At 45.2% G+C, this 24,131-nt stretch overlaps 1 protein-coding gene across 3 annotated transcripts; it reads left to right on the top strand.

Annotated features, from left to right (window-relative positions):
• Positions 1 to 1,011: 1,011 nt before the first annotated feature.
• Positions 1,012 to 23,849, top strand: LOC123024675 (phospholipid scramblase 2-like). 3 transcript variants are annotated; one of them, XM_044432704.1, is made up of 9 exons: positions 1,012 to 1,086; positions 8,035 to 8,068; positions 8,399 to 8,530; positions 16,708 to 16,865; positions 17,708 to 17,750; positions 19,168 to 19,388; positions 20,078 to 20,239; positions 21,658 to 21,819; positions 22,779 to 23,849. In XM_044432704.1, exons 2-9 carry the CDS (start codon positions 8,062 to 8,064, stop codon positions 22,836 to 22,838), a joined length of 945 nt encoding a protein of 314 aa, XP_044288639.1. In that variant the 5' UTR covers positions 1,012 to 1,086; positions 8,035 to 8,061; the 3' UTR covers positions 22,839 to 23,849. The 3 variants fall into 3 exon arrangements, with proteins under 3 accessions (XP_044288639.1, XP_044288640.1, XP_044288638.1); XM_044432705.1 differs by having other exon boundaries at positions 1,052 to 1,086; positions 8,038 to 8,068; XM_044432703.1 differs by lacking the exon at positions 1,012 to 1,086 and adding an exon at positions 5,332 to 5,395.
• The last annotated feature ends 282 nt before the right edge of the window (positions 23,850 to 24,131 follow it).

Raw genomic sequence — 24,131 nt, 5'->3', positions numbered from 1 at the left:
TACACTGAGACTTCTGAGTAAACATACTTAAGGTTATAGTATAACGCACTAGGAATTAAACACCCTCAAAAATGCAAACCTTTTGTTATACCAAATATTTGATCTTATGGCTTGCATAGGGCCATTTCTTCCCTATCTCTCTTTTTGGGGTCAAGAATGACCTGTACTCAGTCCCAGAACCTGTTTCCAAATGAAGTGTCTGCCCCTAGGAAAAGTTTAGCTGTCGTAAGTGAAAACTTGTTCTGTAAGCAAAGCCCTACCTACTAGCTTGCTGGCTGTGGGAGGCTGGGAATTATAGGACCCCCGCCCCCCCGCCACAGTGCACCAAACCAAACCAAACCAAACCAAACCCTAGGACGGTGCCTTAAGAAAGCTATCCTATGCATGTTTTGAAAGAAAACGACATCTAATCGTTTTCAGAACGCAGGATGAAGCGTCCTGACAATCTTAGTACCTCTTTCCTTCTAGACATGCAAAGGATTACGCCCACAGAGTTCATTCCTATGCAGGGACGGGGCCAAAAAAGTCCTACAGTTCCTAGCATGCGCCTGCTAACACGGCCGCCCGGAGGGGTTCCGGGACCTGCAGCCATCTTTCCCCCTCTTTAAACACGCGCTTTCGCAAACCCCCTCCCTCCCCGCCCCTCCCCTCCGCGACACCAGCGTCAGATCCTAGGCGCGCTTCCTCGGAATCATGGGAACCCCTTCAAGCATGGGAAGCCGTGCAGCTTCCTCGGGCAAAGCCAGTGGCTCCCCCGGGCATCTTCATCTGAGGGATGCAGGGCTCTGCCGGGCGGAACCAGCCGTTCCGCGCCTTCTGACTCGCCGCGCCGCCGTGAAAGCCCCGGAGCCGCAGGCGGCGGCCCGGGCGCGGCGGACGCGTGCGCTCGCCTCCGGCTACCTGTGGACGCGCCGGGCTCGCCCCGCCCCGCCCGCGGCTCCCTCCGCTCGGCTCCCGGGCGCTGCCCCCACCCACAGGATGCCGGCGAGGGCGGGCCTCGGGCGCTGGAGCACTTAGGCGAGCGGAGCAGCCCGCCCCAGCAGGCACGCCGAGCAGAACCTCGCGGCGCACGGAGGGCTCTCCCAGGTAACGGAGGGCCGGGCCGGGCCGGGCCGGGCCGGGCGGCTGGGCGTGCGGGTGGGGAGGCGAGGCGATGGAGGCGCCAAAACAGATCCGTCGGCCGCCGATCCGTCCTCGCGTGCCGGGGGCTTGGCTGGTGAATCGTTGCGTCTCCATCGTAGCCGCAGGCGGACCTGCTGGGAAGTCGTTGCGGGGGAAACGGGAGATTAGTTCGTAAGGAAAGGAATCGGTGCCACGCGGTTGGGCTTTTTGATTCGCTTCCTCTCTTCTTCTCTAGGCGCCTTGTCGCTCCGCATCTGATCGCCTTGCTACCGCTTGCGCTGGTATCGTCCTTTCTTCCCCTTGCAAGGAGTCCAAGGCAGCCCCCAGAGTTCTTGCGATAACCCTGTGCGAGAGATTGGACTGGGAAGTTGGACCGGAGTCACCCAATGGCTTCATGGGTGACCGGGGACTAAATTGGGATCTCTTGAGCCCCACTCTGGCAGTCTTAATCACTACGCAACACTGGCTGTCACAGTCGTAGTAGCTCTTTCCAAGCTTTTTTCTCCGATGTTGTGCAGCACAAGTGAGTCAACAATGGCCGCAAAACGGACAAATGCTGCTTTAGGCTGCATTAATCAAAGATCACTTCCAAATCGCATGATGTATTAATTCCCCTTTCCTCAGCACTGGTTAGACCTCATCTGTAGTTCTGTGTCCATTTCTGGACACCACAGTTTAAGAAGATGCAGACAAGCTGAAAAGGGTTCAGAGGGGAACAGCAAGGGCGCTGGAAACAGAGCCGTATGAGGGGAGGCTGAAAAATGTGGGCATGTTTAGCCTTGAGAAAATAAGATTGAAGGGAGAAATGGTAGTACTCTGGAAGTACTTGAAAGGCTGTTACAGAGAGGAGGCACAGAATCGTTTCTTAATCAATCCAGAGTGCAGGACACAGAACAACAGGCTGAAGTTACAGGAAGCCAAATGCTGGCTTGGTATGAGGAAACGTTCCCTGACTGTTAAGAGCAGTGCGACAGCGGAACCAATTATCTAGGGAGGTTGTGGGCTCTCCCACACTAGAGGCATACAAGATGCAACTGGACAGCCATCTGAGAGGGATGGTTTACTGAAGCAGGAGGTTGGACCCAATGGCCTTATAGACCCCTTCCAACTCTAATATTCTTTAACTTGTAGACTAGTTTTTTACTTTCTGGAATTGTATGCAAATTTAGTCATAGAAAAATATGAAATGCAAAACACCAACTGAAAATTCATTCCCCACCCCCCACCAGGCTAAAATATGCATGGGGGAATTGCACAGTTTTGGAAGTGCAAATCTGTGCATGTATAAACAAGCACAAATTTGGGAGCTGGGCAGAACACTGATTCTGTCAATGGACTGATGAAGAAACAAATGGCATTCGACAATCTGCAGAAAGCACAATCCAGACATCCCTAGTTGGAGCTGCCAGATACGCAAGAGGAAAGCCAAGATTTAGACCTCCTTACCTAATCTACTTTGCCGTACTCTTGCTTTCATAAGCTCCTGTTTGTTTATTCCCAGCTCACAATTTATTTATTATTTTTATTGTGTGCTACAAAACAAAACTAGACTATGTCTTGAAGAAATAAAGTTAGACATGATTTATGTTTGTCTATTTCTTTCATTATTAGATTGCATGCACTATATACCAGAGTGCAAGACACAAAATAATCTCAAATTGCAACAAACCAGATTCAGGAAATGTTTTCTCACTGTTAGAGCAATATGACAGTGGAACCAGCTGCCTGAAGAGGTTGTGAGTTCTCTCACACTAGAGGCATTAAAACAACAACAAGAACTGGACAGCCATCTGAGTGGGATGGTGTAACTTGGTGTCCTGCAACAGCAGGGGTTTGGACTTGATGGCCTTCATGGCCCCTTCCAACTCTACTCTTCTATGATTGCTAACTACCCCTTTGATCTTTTAAATTAGTTAACAGGAAGAATAATTCTATGGAGATATGCATGAGAGGAACAGAGAAAGAAAGCAGTCCACCAGAAGGGTGACTTTTTGGAAAGTCCTCTTGGTTCCAAAGGGAGGGTGAATACCAGCTCCAGAATCATTCCAAATATGTCTTTAGGTACGCAACATGGTTTTAGTGGATACAGTTGCACCTCTCGACATATTGGTTAATACTCACCAAGGTGCTCTACTTCACTTTTTAAAAAAGTTAGTGGCCATGGCAGCAGAAAACCCTGCTGTCATCAAGGGTAGATTTCAATAGCCCAATCTCCTTCTTTGCTAATGAAGAGCAAGTCTGCAAAACCCAGTAACCACTGGGATGCTCAAGCTGCATAATCTTGCCATATTGATGTCTGGAGCCTAAGTGATCCTTTATATCAGCTCAGAATCAGAACATCTGATAGTAAACTAAAATAATTCACCAGCTGTAAAAGCAAAATGGAAGAAAACTCAACCAGACAAACCAGGAGAAAAGGTTCAATTGATAGTTTAAAAACAATTGGAAGCTTAAGCAGAATTCTACTTGGTTTTATTTTGACCAACCTTCTAAATGCTCCCAAGGAGTTGGTCAACCTGGTCTTCCAGGCAAGCAGATTCCATAATCTGGGTGCCACTGGAGAAATAACTTTGTCTTAAATTCCTGCCCTGTGCAGACTGGTTTTGCAGGAAAACTTCAGAGGGATATGAAAACAGAGTCTGTTTTAGATGTAAAGGAGAAGTGAGTAGAGGAGAATGAAGAACAAAGGACAGGGGAGATAGACGAAAGGGAAGAGGAAATAAAAAATCAAGGTGAAAGGGAAGAGGAAATAGAAAATCAAGGTGTTTCTGCAACCAGGGGAAACTAGAACTTTTCTGAAGAGCAGCCAGGAGAAATGAGTGTGACATATCCAAGGGTAATGGCAGAACCACTAAACAACCACACAATATAAGCTGTTGACTCTATGAAGGGGAAAAAGCACTCTGAGGGCTTGCTTTTGAGATACTGTTTATTTGGAAGGGGAGGGTATTAATTAATTCTAATTGCCTGGAATCAACTTTCAATCTGGTAATGTTGCACTGCTGAACTGATCCAGTACATTTCTAACACACCTTGTTTGTTTTGTCCTTGATCTCTGCAAACTTCCCAATTTGTCATATAAAGCCTGCTTCACTTGTTTTCAGTTTGCATAATAAAAGTTAGTTTATTAGGGAAAAAAAGAGCACTTGGACAAACCCTCCTTAGTATTTCAGAGGGTATTTATTTATTTATTTATTTAAAGTATTTATATTCCATCCTGTAGCGAAAGCTTCAGAATGGGTAGATCTGTCATGAGGAACTTCCAGCCCACGAGTCAAACATGGCCTCATCTGGCCTCTTCTCATGCGGGAGGTTTTATTTCCTACCAGCAGCAGAAATTGTGGGACAACATTCAAAAAGAAACTAGACAGTCATCTGTGTGAGATGGTGTAAATTCATGACCTGCAACAGCAGGTGGTTGGACCTGATGGCCTTCCTGGCCCCTTTCAGCTCTACTATTTTATGATTCTAGGAGTGAAAGTGAGACTTTTTCTTCTCCCAGAGGGAAGCCTGTCTCATCCCTGCAAGGAGCAAGGATCAGCTGGGTTGAATGCTACCCATCTCAGCTGATGCCTCCACTGACCCCCTCCTAAGCAAGCAGGAGCGGTGACAGCTGGCTTGTCAGTGGTGCCTACCTGGGGACTGCACTGTTCAGCTGATCCCCTGCTTAACCCCTTTTCTCACTTTCATGTACCAGAGAGGCTTCCTCAACATGACACCCACCTGTGTGCCTTTCTGGCAAGCAGCAGTGACAAGGAGGAGGTAGCACTTGCCCTGTGTTCTCATTCTGGCCATCCAGAGGGGCAACCCCAACCCAGTGCCCATGTTGCAAAAATGTGTGAGTGAGAATGGGGGGCTCAACTAAGCAGGGCAGCCTACAACGGGTCCCCCATTCAGCTGATTCTTGCCTCTCCCTCTCATGCATGAGAGGAGCAGAGGGTAGTGAGCTGAGCAGTGCTACCCCCGCCTGGGCACCTCCACCCAGCTCACCCCTCCCAGTCACATGTGAGTGTGGGGCTTTTCCCAGGCAGGGGAAATCCATGGACTGGAGTGCTCTTTTCTGTAGCACCATCAAACTGGGACTGCTTGGCCACCACAGTGAACAGAACTTGGCTCACCATCATGACTAAGAGGGCAGCCTCATTCCTCCCCAGGTGCATCCTGGGATCCTGCCTGGAGGACTGAGGTGGAAGGAGATGATGCGAGGGAGGAGGGTTATGAAGATGACCCTGATCATCTTTCAGGAACATCAAGGTGTAACCCATGGACCATGGTAAGCATGCAGGGTCGCTTGTCTTGACATGTGAACCCAGGGTCTCCATGAGGTTTGAAGACTGAATGGGAGCTTTTCCCTTCTTCGGTGCCAATCAAGTTCCGAGCAGCTCAAATGAAAGGTTAAGATCAGCTGCTGAATCTTGAGTTCCCTTATTTGTTTGGGTGAAACTGCTCCAAGTGGCATGAGGCTACAGCACTGCTTTCAGGAGTGCAGTTGAGTATCGTTCTGTCCAAGCCTTACAAGGGAAAATTTCTGTCTGACTAAAGAGGAAAACTCCCTGCAATAATGCACTGGCCGGAGAGTTTTCCTGTCCTCTAGAGGATCTAGAGTCCGTTTTGGAAAACAGAAGTGAATTCCAGTGAAAGTGTTTATATATAGTTTGGACTTGGATAAACGTTATGGCAGGAAAATTCGTTGCAATCTCTGCATTGCAAAGCATTTTTAAAAATGTATTCCCATGTGTCATGTCTGGCTAATACATTGTAGCACTTGTGGGAACTGTAAACATCCCTGGGTACAGTTTCATTGACTAAGGGTGCATTTCTATGCATATGCTCAGAGTTCTAGTATTTTTTTTCTGTCTAAACATGTGCAGGATTGTACCCTAAACTAACAATATATTAATATTTTTATTTAATAATTAAATATTATTAAAGAATACCTTTTTCTCAGATATTTCCTGGAGGCCTAAATGTATCTCTTATCTAGAGTGGACAGTATCCCTGCCATCACTTGTCACAGTTTAATTCAGATATAGTTTTCAGCATCTAATTTTGTTTCTTGTGTTTCCTGTACAGAAATATTAGTTTTTCTTTTGAATTGTACAATTGCATCCACTTGATAAGTTGAGGGGAAGGTAGGGAACAACAACAACTGAAGATCTCCACTGTATACACTGTAAACAGTGTGATTATAAAAGAATTATTGAGCATGCAGAAGAATAAATCTGGTTGAAGTTTCTGCAAAGCTAACTTCTTAGTTAACTTTCCTAGCTAATTTCTTGGAGTTCTCTGAGCATATAGTCAAGTATGTCGATAGAACTGATTTCATATATATTATATAAGTCAGCATCCAAAACTTTTGAGAAGAGTGCCCTTAAGATATTAGAAAAATACATGGCAATAGGAACACCAGTGACCTGTACTCACTGGCCCCAAACCCGACATTGTCTCCCTTGCTGATTCTGTACTCCTGTGGATGAGGAAGGGAGGATATGTGAATAAAAGTGAACTGACAGTGAATGATCAGAAAAGACATCTTGGCAAATAGCTCAACGGAAACATTTATTTATTTATTTATGACATTTCTATGCCGCACCCATCACCGAAGCCTCGGGGTGACTGCATTTGCACATAACTATGTGCTTACCATTATATGAATTAACTGGTTTATTTTGGTTTACTGTGAACAAGCAGAATAATGGCTCACATAGCTCTCCGTTGGGCAAGCAGGTAACACTAAGCAGGAGGCGGTAATCTATCATGGTCCCGGGAAACTAATGAGGGAAGCATTACCATCATTAGACCCAGTTGGAATCTAGGTTCATGACTTGTCACTCCCAAACAAACCAGGCTGATCAACCAACCAAAGCCGGTTGTTTACAACCTTGATTCTTTGGGAGTTGGGTTTGGACATCACATTAAGGTAATGCTTCCTGGATCATGAAGAGAGAAGTGGAATGAATAGTTCAGGCACACCAGATTGCTGCTTTTTAACAGTAAAGAGGCATAATTCAGGCCTCCTGGTTGAGCAGTATGTGCAACCAGGTGGCCTGGAAAATATTGGGAAATGGGGTGAAATATTGGGCAAGGGGCTTGATATACATCTGTGGTTCAGTTGCATTCTGAATATACCATCTAGTTCTGGTTTTCTTAACTCAAAAAGCAGAAAAAGGGGAACTAGAGGTTGGAATAACTTTTTCCCGAAAAAGGACATCAATTGAGGCATTCTAGTTCAGATAATAGTATGTTTTTTAAGGAAAGGATGATATAGTATTTAGGGGGAAGGTAAAAACTAGCAACAATGCAAAGTTTTTAAAACACAGTAAAGAATTTAAAACAAGAGAAACTGATGAACTAAAATTCCCAGGAAAATAGAAAGGCTGGCACCAGAAATGACACAATGTAGGTACCAGGAGAATTTCTTTGGGAGTCAGCGTGGTGTGGTGCACGGGACTGGGACTCAGGCGAACTGGGTTCTAGTCACCAGTCAAACTGATTGGCTTACTTTGAGCCAGCCAGACTCTCAGCCCAACCTACCTCACAGGGTTGTTGTTGTGGGGATAATATTAAGAGTTGCAGGGGGAGCATAATGTAACCCACTTTGAGTTCTTTGTAGAGAGAAAAGTGGGATAGGAATATAAATAAATAAGGCTGCTACAACTGAAAAGTCTCACTTCTTAGCAGTCACTTAATAGTGCTGTATGATAAGTGATTAAAGGGAACTTTCTCTACTGTTATTGAAAGGGAGGAATGGATATTTCTTAGCGATGTAAGCCGCCCCGAGGCTTCGGCGAATGGGGCGGCATAAAAATGTTTTAAATAAATAAATAAATATTTATTAACTTTTTCTCTTTGGTGAATTGAAAATGAGTAGGTGGTATGATCATTTTTAAAACCATTTCTTTCTCTCCCCAGAAGCAATTGGACACAGGCTCATAAAAAATGGCATGTGAGTAATATCTTTTTTCTGTCTTTACTATCATAGATGCCTTCTCCACTGGGTGCTTTCCAGATGTGTTGCCCTACAGGTTTCATTATGCCCATTCAGCATGTAGTTGGGGGAAATGAAACTGTCTTTTCCCGGTTAAAATACTGCTTTACATGTGTAAGTTCTGTTTTCTACATAAATGCAAAGGACAGAGGTTTGAAACATTTATGATGGCAGTAGCAGCATTCATCTTGTGAATATAGTATAAAGGTTTGAGAAGTGTGCTGTCACTGCAGATAGTGAACAGATTAAAAGTTTACACATGTTTGAACTGTGTTTCTGCCCTCCCAGCAAATAAACTTGAATCTGTACCACCGGCTCCTGGATACCCTGGGTCTGGATATCCTGGGCAACAGGCACAGTATGGCTACCCTCAGTATGCACCTGGCCCAGTTCAGTATGCTCCCGGACCAGGTGCCCTAGGTAAGTATTCATAGGAATGCAAACTTTCCAGTATGACTTGTGATAAGAATGTTCATTTCACATAATGCTGTTCTGCGATTGTCTGTGTTTGTGTGTGTGTGTTTGTGTGTATGCGTGTGTGTAAGAGAGAGAGAGAGAGATTGATTATCCATGGTTAGCAAATATCTTCAGTAGAATGACCTGCAATTGCAAAGCCTTCCCTTTTTAAGCAAAAGCTTCATGTACAATAATTAGTCTAATTATGGCTTTGCCATACTTTTGAATTAAAACTGGTAAGAAATCCATTTGGATGAGTTCTTCATGCATTTGAAGTATATATTAAGAAATGGAAAAACGTTTCTCTTGAAAGACAGAAAGAGAGACAATCTGTATTTTCCTAGTCCATATGTGCACTGCCGTTGTCCCCGATCTAGTGCCTTCTACCTGTGTTGAATTTCAGCTCCGATCTGCCCCAGCCAGAAATCATGGTTCAGATTTCTGGGAGTTACATTCAGTCCAGAACAACTGGAGAGTAAGAGCCTGAGGAAGGCTGGTTCACTCTTACATAAACTGCCCACTCGCAGCAGATTATTAACCTTGTGTTTAAAATCTGTAGACAGGGTCTTCGATAATGCTCTGTATTCATTGATCTGCATCTTTCCAGGGTTGGCCCAAATTATTTGGGTGCCTAAGGCAGAACAGACAAGATGTTGTGACTGCGCAGCTGCCACTGCATCGCTCTCCCCTGTGGGGCGTACCCAGCAGTGCTGGTGCTTTGAGAGGAGAACAAGGCAGCTGCCCATTGCTGGTTGGTTACCATTGTATATTTCGGAGTCTGGTTACCAGCAATAGTCCATATATGACTCCTGTGTCCTCCTGTGTCTTGTTATTATCCTATCAGGTAGTTACTCTGAGCAATGGTGAGAGTGTTAATGGAGAAATAACAAGTGGCACGCATCCTTGTTAGCCCACTGGGAAGCAACCAAACACCTGGTACCTAAGCAGTTACTTCAGATCTCTCTCTGGCATTTTCATCTTTTAATCAAGCAGTGCTTAGGACCCAGTCCAGATTTCAAAAGTCCCATTTCACAAAAGTCCCATTCCAGTCTGGGTCATATACCCTGCAGTTATCCTGCCGAAAAGAAGAGTGGGGAAACAGTGTATGGGGAGAAGACTATCTATACAGAGTTAAAATAAGTGTCTGCAAACTTGCAAGAGGGTAATAGAAATAGCGACAGAAAGAGGATACAAAATGGGGAAATACAAAGGTATAGATCTGTATGATCTTTGGTATTAAATGCTTGTTGACACTGCAGGACCAAGTTGACCTGAAATAGAGATTGATGGGGTTTTGCTTGTTGAGATGCACTTAATGGGTGTGTGGGGGGTTAATATTGTTGTTTGGTCTAAATCTATTGGTCTAAATCTATTGGTTTGGTCTAAGTCTATTGTTTTGTCTAAGTTGGAGGCTGCATCATACAGATAATATGTTATTGACTGTAACTCCACTCATTATGGGCTATGTTGGTTGCAGCTGAAAGGCGGTGCTATCCAATAACATTTGAAGAGCCAAAAATTCTCCCTCCCTCCCTCCCTACCCCCCCCTCAAATACACACACAGAGAGAAACACACACACAGTGTTCTAAGATACTGTTGATGAAATTAACCAAGGATGTAAGATAAGAGTGTGTGTTGTTGGTTTTTTGTTTTTGTTTTGTAGCTGTGCTTCAAATAATTTGTTTAACTTGGATTCCATTTAGTGGACTTAAGAAAATACCCACAAAGAAAAATATAAATAAGTGGTGAAACATCACATCTTCTCACATGCTTTGTATGCATAGAAGAAGGAAAAGTAAATATTGTATAAGGAATTCAGTAGTTAGGCAGATTGAGTTAATTTCTAATACTACTTGAATTCCTTTACTTCATCCAGAAACCTTTACAGACCAGCTTGAATTCACTGAAATGACTGAATTCCCATTAGTTGCACATTTGTGCTGTTTGCTTATCTTCCTCAGTAAGTCTAAAGCTGTTTTTAATCCATGGAAGGTGTCTGAATATATGAGTAGTAGTAATCATGAAGCTATATCTGTTTACCTGTAATGCAATGTTTGTGAAAGGCATTAATCCTACCAGCATGGTATGTAATGCAAGATGGCATTACTCTGAATAATAGTCCTTCAATGTTGATTAATAAATTACAGATACTCAAAAGGATGCATTTATTCCTTGGAACAGGCATTTATTTATTTATTTATTTATTAAAACATTTCTATGCCGCCCCATTCGCCGAAGCCTAGGGGCGGCTCACAACAAGAAATAAAATACAAAAATAACAATATAAAAATAACAATATAAAATAAATAACAATATAAAATAAGTCGCCCTGGCCAGATAAAATAAGCAAATACTGTTAACAATTAAAATGACGCTTAAATAAAAAGGTCTTCGCCTGGTGCCGAAAAACAAATAAGGACAGCGCCAGGTGGACCTCTCTGGGGAGCGCATTCCATAAATTGTGCGCCACCGCAGAGAAAGCCCTCCTCCGAGTACCTACCCTCCTAATTTCTTTCACGGAGGATTCCTGGAGAAGGGCCTCTCCCGCCGATCTCAAGGGGCAGGCGGGCATATATGGATGTAAGCGCTCCTTCAGGTAACCAGGACCCAAGCCGTTTAGGGCTTTATAGGTCATCACCAACACCTTGAATTGGGCCTGGACTTCAATGGGAAGCCAGTGAAGCTGACGGAGGACTGGAGTCATGTGAACATAATGCCCAGTCCCCGTCAGCAGCCTGGCAGCTCTATTCTGAACCAATTGAAGTATCTGGACCGTCTTCAAGGGTAGCCCCACGTAGAGCGCGTTACAGAAGTCCAGACGGGAAGTCACCAGCGCATGTGTCACTGTCACCAGGCAGTCGTACTCCAGGTAGGGGCGCAGCTGATGAATCAGCCGAAGCTGAAGGAAAGCGCTCCTCGCCACCGCTGTCACCTGAGCTTCCAATGAAAGCTCCGGGTCGAGGAGCACTCCCAAGCTGCGGACCTTGTCCCTAAGAGGGAGTGCAACCCCATTCAGGACTAGGTTAAATTCACCCTCTCTGAAGCCCGATCCGCCAACCAACAGGACCTCCGTCTTGTCTGGATTGAGCTTCAGTTTATTGGCCCTCATCCAGCCCATTACCTCAGCCAGGCACCAGTTCAGTACAGCCACTGCCTCACCTGGATTGGTGGAAAACAAGAGGTGGAGCTGGGTATCATCAGTGTACTGATGATTCCGCAGCCCACACCTCCTGATGACCTCTCCCAGCGGTTTCATGTAGATGTTAAACAGCAAAGAGGACAAAGTGGACCCCTACGGTATTTCATGGCATATCTGCCATGGTGCAGAGCCATAGTCCCCGAGCACCACCTTCTGGAATCGGCCGTTGAGATAGGAGCGGAACCACTGCAAAGCAGTGCCTCCGACCCCCAATCCCGCTAGCCTATCCAGAAGGATACCATGGTCGATGGTATCGAAAGCCGCTGAGAGGTCCAGGAGAACCAACAGGGACGCACTCCCCCTGTCCTTCTCCCTGCACAGGTCATCGTACAGGGCGACCAAGGCAGATGCAGTACCGTACCCGGGTCTGAAGCCGGACTGAAATGGGTCTAGATAATCAGTTTCATCCAAGAGTGCTTGGAGTTGTCCCGCCACCACCCGCTCTAACACCTTGCCCAGAAACGGGATGTTGGCCACTGGTCTATAGTTAGTGGCCATCTCTGGATCCAGTGACGCCTTCTTCAGGACCGGTCAGACTACTGCCTCCTTTAAAGGGGCAGGCACCCGACCCTCCCTCAGAGAAGCGTTAACCACTTCCAAGATCCAGATCCCAATCCCGTGCTTGGAATGATTTATTAACCAAGACGGGCAAGGGTCCAATAGGCAAGTTGTGGGACGTACTCGTCCAAGCACCTTGTCCACATCATCGGGCCACAATAACTAAAATTCATCCAATAATTCTGGACAAGACGGCAGCATTGGTGTCTCCCCAGAAACCTCTGATTCACTAGTGGTTTCCAGCTCATGACGAATCTGAGCGATTTTCTCCCTGAAATGCATGACAAAGTCGTCACAGCGGGCCTTTGAGGGTGGAACCCGATCTTCCTTAGGACCTGGACGAACCAGGCCTTGCACCACTCAAAAAAGCTCCACCGGACGGCATTGTGAGGAAGCAATAGAAGCAGAAAAAAACCTCTTTTTCGCCGCCCTCACCACCACAGCATAGGCCCGATAGTGGGCTCTCAAGTGTGTTCGGTCAGATTCATCCCGTGATCTCCTCCACCTATGCTCTAGCCATCTCCCAGCCTGCTTCATCGCCCACAATTCAGGTGTATACCAAGGGAAGAGCGGGCTCTGCCTGGTGGGAGAGGGCGCTTAGGAGCGATCGTGTCCACAGCCCTGGTCATCTCCCCGTTCCACAGTTCGACCAGAGCCTCGACAGGAGCACCAGTCTTGTCAGCCGGAAACTCCCCCAGGGCCTTCAGGAATCCATCCGGATCCATCCGGCTCCGGGGGTGGACCCACACAATTGGGTCCACACCCTTGCAGAGGGAGAGGTCGCTCTCAAGCACAAACCTCACCAGGAAGTGATCTGACCATGACAGGGGAGTCAAGCATAAATTCCTCACCCTCAGACCACCCTCTTCCTGCCCTGTCGAGAAAACCAGGTCCAGAGTGTGTCCACGTTCATGGGTCAGGCCGGTGACATGTTGAGACAGCCCCATGGCCGTCATGGAGGCCATGAAGTCCTGTGCCGCCCCTGTCAGACCAGTCTCGGCATGGAGATTGAAGTCCCCCAGGACCAACATCCTGGGGGTCCTCAACACCAGGTCCGAGACGGTCTCTGTCAGCTCAGGCAGGGAGACTGTTGGGCAGAAGGGTGCACGGTGCACCAACAGAATCCCCAATCTGTCTCAGTCGCCCAACACCAAGTAGAGGCATTCCAACCCTGGTCTCGAAGGGACCGGAAGTCCCGTGAGAGAGATGGAGGCTCGGTAGAACAAAGCGACCCCCCCCTCCCCTTCCCTCCGGGCGTGAACGGTGCTGAACCAGATACCCGGGTGGGCACAGTTGAGAGAGGGCAACATCCCCCCCTCTCCCGCCCAGGTCTCCGTTATGCAAGCCAGGTTGGCCCCCTCATCCACAATCAAGTCATGGATGAGGGAAGATTTATTATTGACCAACCTGGCATTGAGCAGCAGCACTGTCAGGCCCGAGGGGCGGCTGACAAGACTACCTGGCACCCTCTGGCTGGGGGCAAAACCAGAAGGAGGGATAGGTGTCAGCCATCTGTCCCTCCTTCTTCTACGCGGACACATTAAGCCCCCACCGCTGTTACGTCCATTGCCCAAGACCACCCCAATGGCACCCCCCCTCGCTCCCCAGGAAACATAAACGTCAACATGGCCAGGGACAACTCCATAAAAACAGATTAAAATAGAATAAAATTATAAAAACAATTAAAAACTCCCCCTTCCCTAACGTTCCTAACGGCAGGTGGGCCAATTACAACAAAGCCCCTGGCCAGCCCAGCCCCCCGCTCGGCCCCCGAACGGCTCCAAACGGCGGCGACTGCCCTTTGGCCACCGCCCTTCGGCCGCCCGCCCGAGGCTTCCAGCCCCAGCCGCCGCCGGCGCTTTAAGGCCGCAGGGCCCCCCCGAAGCCGCACCCTGTCCCGCACGCCTCTCACCCGTGCGAGGGGGCGGGCCGGGACCGTTCCTGGGTCCTGGCCGGTGCTCCTGGGCCGATGGTGCTGGCCTCCGTAGGGCGGTGCGGCACGGCAGCCAGCGGGCGCGTGCAGCATTTAACAAATATATCTATTAGATCATTTGGACATGCATCTAACAAATCATTTGGACATGCATCTAACAGCATCTAACAAATATATCTATTAGATCATTTGGATTTTAAAAGCCATTGGAGAGGAAGTGCAGAATTGTTTCCCTAACTGCTATTGCATAAATGAGCAGAATGATGGAGGGGTGGTGGGGTTGGCTGTATGTTGAAGATGTGGTGAGGCAAAACTGCTGAACAGGCAGGGCTGAAAGGCTGTATCCAAGGGAAAGAGCACATGTCTTGCACATAGGAGGTCCCATGACCAGTCTCTGGCATCTCCAGGCAGGACTCTGAAACCTCTAGTGGTCAGTGGGCAGCTTTGGGCAAGGTTCCAGTCCTGGGATGGCTCTACAGCTACCCTGAATTTAAATTTGCCTGGGTGCCTAGCTGTGCCTTAGCCCCTCAGCCTTCCCACTCATATCCCAGGGGATAGCACAGAAACACTGAAGGGAGAGCAGATGGCCACTGCGGGCACTTTTGGCAGCTGCCAGCTGCTTTGCCATCCTGCCATGTGGCCAGCTCCTTCCTGCTCCTCTGCTGTGAAACCCCCACAGATGAGGAGCAGGATGGGCAGAGCACTGCACCCCTGCTTGGTTCGATGGACTGCTCGGATGAGAGTTCTCTATATCACCCCTATACATATGGAAATTCTTCCACTGCCTTCAACTGTCGCTGTGTTCAGAGATGCTGCAACAAATGAGGACAGTGCATTCGGCTTGGCCTCTTCCAGGGTTTCCCCAGGAGGTGGCCAGACCAAAGGGATTGCCCCAGCACCAGTTGCAACTGCCCCATGACTGTTTCCTGCACAACTCAACAGGGGTGCAGTGCTGGCAGGCAGGATTACCCCCTACCTGGTTACTACTCTAGACAATGCAAAATCAAGTGGCCCCTTCCCCTACCATGTGCTGCCTCTGCAACCCCCAAATGGGTTGAACAAGCTGCAGGTGGCGGAACAGGCAGCAGTTTCCCTGTGTTCCTGATAATGATGTCAGGAGCATGGAGGAAAGCTGATGGCAGCTGTACAAAGTGCTGTCTGGGCACTATGCTGTCTGTCAGTGGTTACAGCCTCTTGGCCAGAGTGGAAACCCTTTTCTGCTGCTCTTGCCAAGGGGATCTATAGGCTTTTTGCTTGACAGGGGCTCAGGCTGTCATCAAGGCTTGGAGGACACAACGCGGGGGTTTAATAATCCTACTAAAAGCCATGGCTTCTTGGGTGATTTATAAGCTACCCCAGTGTGGCTCCTACCTCTTTTGAAAGCACAGGGTGTTCACACAACCAGCTAAGATATCTTCCCCACCAGCAGGAGCATGTCATGTTAACCCAGACAGTGTATACTGGATATGGATGTGCCATATACCAGGGGAGACCATTTGGCCTTCCAGATGTTGCTGTGGACATAGAAGATGACCGTTGACCTGTCGCAGGCAGCCAGGCTGAGACAACACATCTCTAAAGACGCAGGGGAATCACCAGCTCAGGATGGGTGGAATCTGATCTCAGGCCAGTGCGAGCCCTAAAGCTGCAGTGCTTGGGCCTGGGAAAGTCCCTGCCACTGATTATGTCATACCGGAAGGGAAACCACTCTGCCTAGATGCTGACAGCTGTGCTGCATCTTACCAGAGGATACTTAGGTGTGTTGCTCAATATGGATCTAGTTCATGGCTTGATGTTGGTGGTCCTTGATGGTTTCCTCAATTGATCTGTAATGTGACAAAATATAAAACATGGAGACGTAAAGGGCTAATGAATATTATATACAGTAGACTTATTTCCTCTGCATAACTTGTCATAACTTTACTTCTGAGTAAGCATGCATAGGATTCATTGCAAGAATTCAATACACAAGGCTGCTTCCCATTAATTCATTGCGAACAAACAAACAAACGGCACTTTGTCAGGGCGAAAGCTCTGCCCTAAGAATGGCTTTAGACTTAAGGTGGGATTCTGGATCTGATCAGGACCCTAAGCTGGAAGTCTTGCTTTCCACATACATCTTAAGTAGGCTAATATGCCTTTAGAAAACTACTTACATGATTTCCCACCTCCTCCAAACTGTGCATGTAACTGATAGGTTATAAAAGCGTCCTGCACAGACTTCTTCTTGATGGCCCCTTCAGAGTCTACCTACATGTATGTGTGCATAAACTGTAAATGATTGTACCCTGCCAGTGGACTCTCTCTGGTTTTTCTTGCCTACTTCAAACAGTGCAATTTGCTTCCTTAACTCTTATAATGAAAAGAAGGTTATGGCTGAAGTGTTCCTGAAATGCATACACTAAATCTAAACGCTAAACATCTTTTTCTTTTCTTTTTGTCTTCTGAAGTTGCTCCTGGACAGCCTCCCTATGCATATCAAGGCTACCCAGGAACCTATGGGGCTCCCCCAGTCCATGGTCAGCCTAACGCAGCTCCTGGTATCATGTGGATGCCAGCCCCACCTCCGGTTCCCAACTGCCCTCCTGGATTGGAATATTTAAGCCAGGTTTCTCTCTCTTTATGCTCATTATGCTAATAGAAGGCTTTCATACAAATTTATTAAATAAATACATAAAATTGTTCACCTACATGATAATTAGAAAGCATAGAATACTTCATTGTCTTGGCTGCAATGGGTTTTATACCCTTCAGGCTTTGATAGAATCAGCCCCATATTCTATCAAATCAGCCGCATAGACAGCAGAGAAACATTCAAGAACCATTTAATAAGCATTGAGATGCTGCTAATGCTGAAATGCATGTCCTAAAGTTTACTCAGTTACATTTCTCTGACGGACTAATTATAGTTGCTGTTATTATGTCTCACCCAAATTAGCAATATTTAGGAAAGGCTTCCATGAATCAGTCATATTTGGAGTCAAGTTTGGATAATAGAAGGAGAGTGTTTCTTCTGATAGTTCATGGTGAGGAAGCTGGCTGTAATAACACTGACAGATGGCTGGAAGTGGTTGTTTGTGTGTGTCATCAGAACTGATGATAGTTACAGTCTTTTATGTAGAGGTGCCTGTATGAACTAGACCAGAATTCCACTTCACAGCAAGTTTCCGTAACTACATTTGTGAAATTCACTCTTAGCACAACTGAACTTACTTCAGTATTGAATTAAGACTGTCCAAGTGTAGCTGTTGACACATTTACGAGAAAGTAAATTCCATAGATTTTTTTCCCGTTGATGTTACTCTTAAATACTTAAGTTGAGGATTGGGATGGATACTTACAGAGCAGTTTCCCATTTTAATGAATCATATAAAGATAACTGTGTGATATATATTTTTTACAATGCAGTTCTAGCATTTGATTTTTATTCTTTTTAAACTCCTATTGCAGATTGATCAGATATTAATTCATCAACAGATTGAACTTCTAGAAGGTATTTTATTATGCTACTTGATATTATTAGTGCATTAAAATTTATTTAAAATCATTTAAAGTTTTGTTTTTAGCATGCTTCCTAATAGGTACATACAGGTCATAACCAAAAAAAATGTATCATATTTTTCTGAATATAAGTTGCCCCCATGTATAGGATGCCCCCCACATTTTACCGATCTCCAAGCAAGCAAGCTGCTGCTGCACGTGCCTGCTGCCTCCCTGCCTGCCCGCACCTGTCTCCCTCCTGATTGCACCCGCCCCCACTTCCCCACCGATCACGCCCATTCCTGCCTCCCCCGCAGGACGCCCGTGCCCGCCTCCCCCAGCATGCCCGCAGTTCTCCTCTCAGCCCCCCATGTATAAGACACCCCTGCATTTTTATGTAAATATTTTAAAGAAAAAGTATAATCTTATACATGGAAAAATATGGTATGTATGCATGTAAGTATGTAATCAAATTACCCTGGTTCATACATAATGCTAATCCATCTGCGGTTTGTAGAATTCTATGTTGTTGTGATATACTATTACAGCTGCACTAACAAACCATGGTTTGTTTACCACAAACAATCCAGAGTGTTGCCTGGGGTGGTGGGTGGCTTGTATACTCTATGTTGCATGAGGAAACATCCTGTTCTGTACAAGTCCATTTGTCCTTTGCGGCTTTTTTAGTTATAAGCATCCTTTCTCTTCAGTGTTTGCGTATCTTCTCAGTCTTTTGCCCTTTAAAATGTTATTGCCCCCTCCAAAACAAAAACAAACTCTTCTTTGTTGCTCACCTTACTGAATAATATGTTGTTCCCCTGTAGCCCAGTTTTAGAGACATACTTGCATTTACATGGGGAATCTTAGTTGTTGGACCCATTTTCATACAACCTGCTGAACTTGTTCTCAAAACCTACTGTCCAGGGAGCCTAGGCCTTAGATTTTCCATGGAACCAAATGGCACAAATGAAACCCATGCATATGATGCTTCTTTACATATGGCAGGGTATGGAACCCCTTCAGCCCAATGGTTGCACTGAGTTTGGTGGGTCTTGGGAGCAAAATTCCAGTGGTGACTAGGGCTGAAAGCAAAAGGCATAGGGTTAAAATACCCCCAAATGCCAGCATATTTTAGCTTACCACAAGTAAATGAAGGAAAGGCATTTCAACCCTTTGGAATGGGGCAAAGCCAGGAAACAAGCAAGCAATTGGTGATTGGAGGGAAAGGTGGCAGGTGGAGGGGAAATGGAGGTGGCTGTCTGGGGAAGTCCAGAGTGCCAGATTTGGACTGCAAGAGAGTTGGATTTGAGGTTTCCTACCACTAACAGGCAGGCTGTCTTGACATGGCCAGTGAATGCTATCCATGCACCCACCATGTATACTTTCACTGAATGTGAAAAAATGTTCTAACTGAAGCTTTTATATTTCAGTAATAACTGGCTTTGAAACTTGCAACAAATATGAAATAAAGAACAGTTTGGGGCAAAGAGTGTACTTTGCAGCTGAGGTAAATGATTGCTGCACGCTAAACTGTTGTGGGCCTTCGCGGCCATTTACAATGAAAATTGTGGACAACTTGGGCCAAGAAGTCATAGAGCTTATACGACCTCTCAGATGTGCCCATTGCTGCTGCCCTTGCTGCTTACAAGAGGTAAATATCATGCTGTTTCTACCATCTTCCATCAAGGTGTGGTTGTTTTTGTTTTCGGGTTGGGGTTAAGGTTTAGTTTGGTCTTCTTGAAAACTCTCATTTCTTTGATCTTGTGAGATGCCCCTTTGTGAATCTTACATTGTGTCTTTTCAGACATAACATGGCTTTCGACAGTAATTCATGGGTTAATGAACAAGCAGTGGGTTGTTTGTAGGGTGTCGTAATTTGCCAACAACCCCCAGTGGCCAGAACTGGACATCACAGTAGCAACCCTTGAATGTGGCATTTCAGGTGTGTCATTGGAAACAGAAAGGGCATCAAGTGCAGTGAACGAACTTGTCTTCACTGACCCCCAAATCACCACCATTGTTTCTATACAGTTTCACTGGCTTCCCCTGCTTGGGCCTTTTGTTGTGACATACGATCCAGGTAATCTGGATTGCTGAGGGACAATCATTGGTTGTTGGGTTGTACAAACTCTGGGTTGCTTGTACTTCATAACCCAGAGTTCCAGGTTCATACAACACATCAAACAACCTAGCACTTGTTTATGAGCGCAGATGCAAAGCTGAGTGGCAAATGTGCAGAAGGCAGAACCCTGACTTTTGCAGTTTTTTGTGGACATGTTAGAAAAAAAAATACAGCAGAATATTGCTTTCTGACTAAGCTATATCTATTTCCCCCCACAGCTTGAAGTTCATGCCCCACCAGGCAGACCAGTTGGATATATCAAACAGCTCTGGGATCCCTGTCTCCCTAAATTTGCTATCAGAAATGAAGCCCAAGAAGACATATTTAAAATTGTTGGGCCTTGCATAGTCTGTAGCTGCTGTGAAGATATTAATTTTGAGGTAAGGTAACACTAGAACCTTATATTACACTTTCATCAGATTGGTCATGTCCAGTGTCCTGTATAATAAAGAAAAATAACCTGCCTGTTTTCTTTGGTTTCAGCAAATACTTATAATGTTTGTAACTGGTGGGGTTATCAGCTTGGGAAGAAACTGACAACTATTAAATAACTTGGGTTTTATATATTTATGGCCCTGGGTGTGTGGATCTGGAAGGAAGCACACTTTCTTTCTGACCAGAAGTTCATGGGCCACTGGAAGGCTCTGTCCCCTCCCCTGCTTCTCAGGAAGAATATTCATGCATTCAAAATAGGTATAGATCACATCTCATTGTTAAAATCCCCGAATAGTTCACAACTCTTAAAAAAAAACTAAGACAAATTAATGGTTAGAAAAGGCCAGGATAAACAAGTGTTTTGATCACTGCTGAATGCCCATGAGGCCAGGACAGGAGCCATCCTGAGTCGAGTAGCTTTCTTCCCCACCTGTGTGAAGGGCCATTGCTAGAAAGGCTGAAAACTATGCAGTAAAATCCACATGGTGCATTGCATGAGCCGTAACATATGAATTTGGCGACTTCTGATCATCAAGCCCATGATTTATGCCCTTAGAACTGAGAGTTGATGACATCTTGTGTTCTGGTGCAGAAGACCTTGGAATCTCCTGCTGTGCTTCTGCAGTTATGGCCACATTTTAAGATGACAAACACTTTGGTTTTGAAATCAAAATTTCATTTTCTACTAGTTCATAAAGACTTTGTTTCTGTTTCATAATTCTTCAGCATTGAGGTTCTGTAAGTCCATACAACACTTTTTAAGGTAACCAATGCAAGTGGAGAATGTAAGACTGATCTTATGGGATGGACTTCCATTAGACAGAGAGCTTCTATCCCAGAGTGCTCTGTCCATTCTGAATCCTGTTGGGCTGTTTTCAGCAGGACAGGAGGAACAGAAGAGCTTTCAGCCTTTCTTTCCTTCTTGTGCTTTTTTCATTAGATGGGCCACTGAATTCAAGTAGCCCATTCATCTTCCTGAGCCATGTACTAGGGCTAAGAGGCCTTTGGATCCAGCAGATCCATGGCCTTTCCTTTCCCTGCCCACGGCTATGTCTCCGCTCTCCCTTTCTCCTCATTTCCTTCTTGAGGTCAGCTCAGATATCAGGAAAGAAGACAGCAAGGACCTTTTTATGGTGACTGGATTAAGAATCCAGAATCATACATCTACCTCAGGAGAGAAGCATGCTGTGGCCCCTTCAGTACTGAAAGATGCGAAAGGCTGGCTGGGGGATGCTGGAAGTTGCTGTCTAACACAACTCAAGAATACCAAGTTGGAGAAAGTTGCTTTAAGCCTATGCATGTAGGATGTCTTAAAATGCCTTCAGTAACTTTCCCATCACAAGTCTTTCTGTTTTAAAACTAGGTGAAGTCCATAGATGAGAAGAACGTAGTTGGAAGAATTTCTAAGCAGTGGACTGGCTTTGTGAGGGAGGCCTTTACAGATGCTGACAACTTTGGCATCCAGTTTCCAGGAGATCTTGACGTAAAAATGAAAGCTGTTATGCTTGGTGCTTGCTTCCTCATAGTAAGTCTGAAGCAGTTGCTTGTGAAATCTAAATGCCTGATCCTTAGGTTTTATGGGACCCTTTGATCCCCTGGAGATTTTCTGAGTCCTTCTGGCTGATAGGGAGCATGGTCTAAATATCCCAAGTGCCTAGCTGATGACTGAGCATCTGGTTTGCTGACATATGTTAGAGGTACAACAGTTGGTAATATTGCTTTGGCACAAGTCACTGCTTTCACTGCTGCAGCTTCAGCTGATTCATAATATGGAGCTGTCCATCAGCTCTGGGAAGAACAGGAAAATCTCCATTGATTTAAGGATATAGCTAAGGAGAAAATAATGCTGAACTGGATGAAATTCTTAAGTTGATGGGATGTACCATCCCGTCCACTAGGACCTGGTTCACACTTAGCAACAACTTCTGAGTTGTTTAACTTTGTTTCCACCTGCCACTTGACACTTCCACTTTGTTTCCATATTACAAAGCAACCTAGAAGTTTGAACACAGCACTCAGGTTTTTGAGGAAAAAAACCAGCCCAGCATATTGTCCCTTGTGTGTTGTTGGTTTAAAACTCTGTGTTATTAGTGCCTTAACAACCCGTAGTGTTGGGTTCAGACATCTCACTGAAGAATCCTGGAATAGGGTCAGAGCTCCTGGGTAGCTTGCTCAACTAGATGGAAAGCAAACATGGGAAGCATTTGATCATTATGTGCAAACTGGACCTAGCTTGCAGCTGAAAGGTGTAGTGTTGGTTATTACAAAAATGGAAGCAAAATAAACAGAACTTATTCTGCAGTTTTCCATTGGCACTGCAGTAAGTTGGATTGTGTGGGCCCACCCAAAGGCTTTTCCCAAAATAGACTGGATTTTTCAAATATTTTTGTAACACAGAAAATGGGAGAATGTTATGATTTTTGATTGAAGATTTTTTCTAATTACTTCTTTATTACTAATTATTACTTTATTTTTCTTGTATAGGATTTTATGTTTTTTGAACACTCAGGACAAAATCGGCGTCAAGGAATTGGGGTCTGGTAACAGAGCTCACGTCTGCATTATAAATCCTTCAAAGAAAATCATCATACTACTTCTATTCTTGCTTGGAGTGGCTTATACAAAAGATATTTTTGGAACAATGTCTGCTCCCGTCACACTTAGACTGCTGGAAATCTCCCATTTATGGGGAGGCTGCTCTAGGATTAAAGTGGATATTAATTTTACTTTATTATTTGTGATATATTAAATATATATAGGGCTGCCTTAAGTGCCATTTTTCTTGATAGAAAGGCAAATCAAAAGGATCAAAACAAGTCACAGTGCATAAATAAGACAAGATCCTTCCCAAAGCACAGTGCTTGGAGTCAGGTGGCAAGCAGGGAAATGAAAAAGTTTAAGAAATCAAGAACACTGTGCCTTAAAATGCTTGTTTTTTTAATGTAAATACAAAATGAAGCAAACTTAGAAGATAATACTTTTGGAGTTTTAGCATTGTGTTTATGACATGTCTATGTTCAACTATAATGGTCATCTATGTGGGATTTATTTATTCTGTGTTGTCCTGATCCCCATCCCCAAATAAGGGGAACCAAATAAAATGCCAATCACAATTATGTCATTGGTGTGTGATGGAAGGCTTGAATCTCTTTATATTAAAATGATCAACAAAAGGAATTGGGTGGAGGAGTATAAGGCCAATGGAAGCAGAAAATCCCTCTGTCCAGCATTGGATACAATCCACTTTATATCAACTTTTATGAAGTCCAGTCTTCCACCCAGTAGGAAGTACCCTGGCACTATGATGACATCAGACATGGATGAGGGGGAGTAAGACAGAGTCTCAGTTGCTTTTGGGGGAAAAATTATTGTAGTCTGACATGTTTCAGAAAATATGTTTTCTTTCAGGAACCATTTGTCTTTGGCCAAATGTATGAGGAAAGCAACCTTCACCCATTTGCTTAGTATAATCTAACAAAAGACAAGTGTCCTCTGACAAAGGGATTTTTTTTCCCCAAAACAATACATGTTTTCTATAAACACTTTAAAAAGATTGCTGTCTATTCTCTTTTATTGGTTTTTGTTTTGTGCCTTTCCTTCTTGGGTTTCTCCCCACTAAGATTGTGTCAGCACCAGTACTCTGTTGCTGAAGAGTTGACTTAGGGGCTAAAATGCTGGTGGTTTAGCTTTGGATTAGGAACAGAGCTGGACTCTACACTCAGTTCCTCTGTTTTCCTTTACTAACATTTTATTTTGGCATCTCGCTCAGACTTTTCTTCCTTCTTCCTCTGTTTGCAGTCCTCCCTCAGATGTTAATTGAATGAATGCAGTGAACAC

The sequence above is a fragment of the Varanus komodoensis genome, unplaced genomic scaffold, assembly GCF_004798865.1.
Source record: "Varanus komodoensis strain SLA01 unplaced genomic scaffold, ASM479886v1 scaffold25, whole genome shotgun sequence".
Classification (NCBI taxonomy): domain Eukaryota; kingdom Metazoa; phylum Chordata; class Lepidosauria; order Squamata; family Varanidae; genus Varanus; species Varanus komodoensis.
This window is presented reverse-complemented; position numbering and strand designations above follow the sequence as displayed.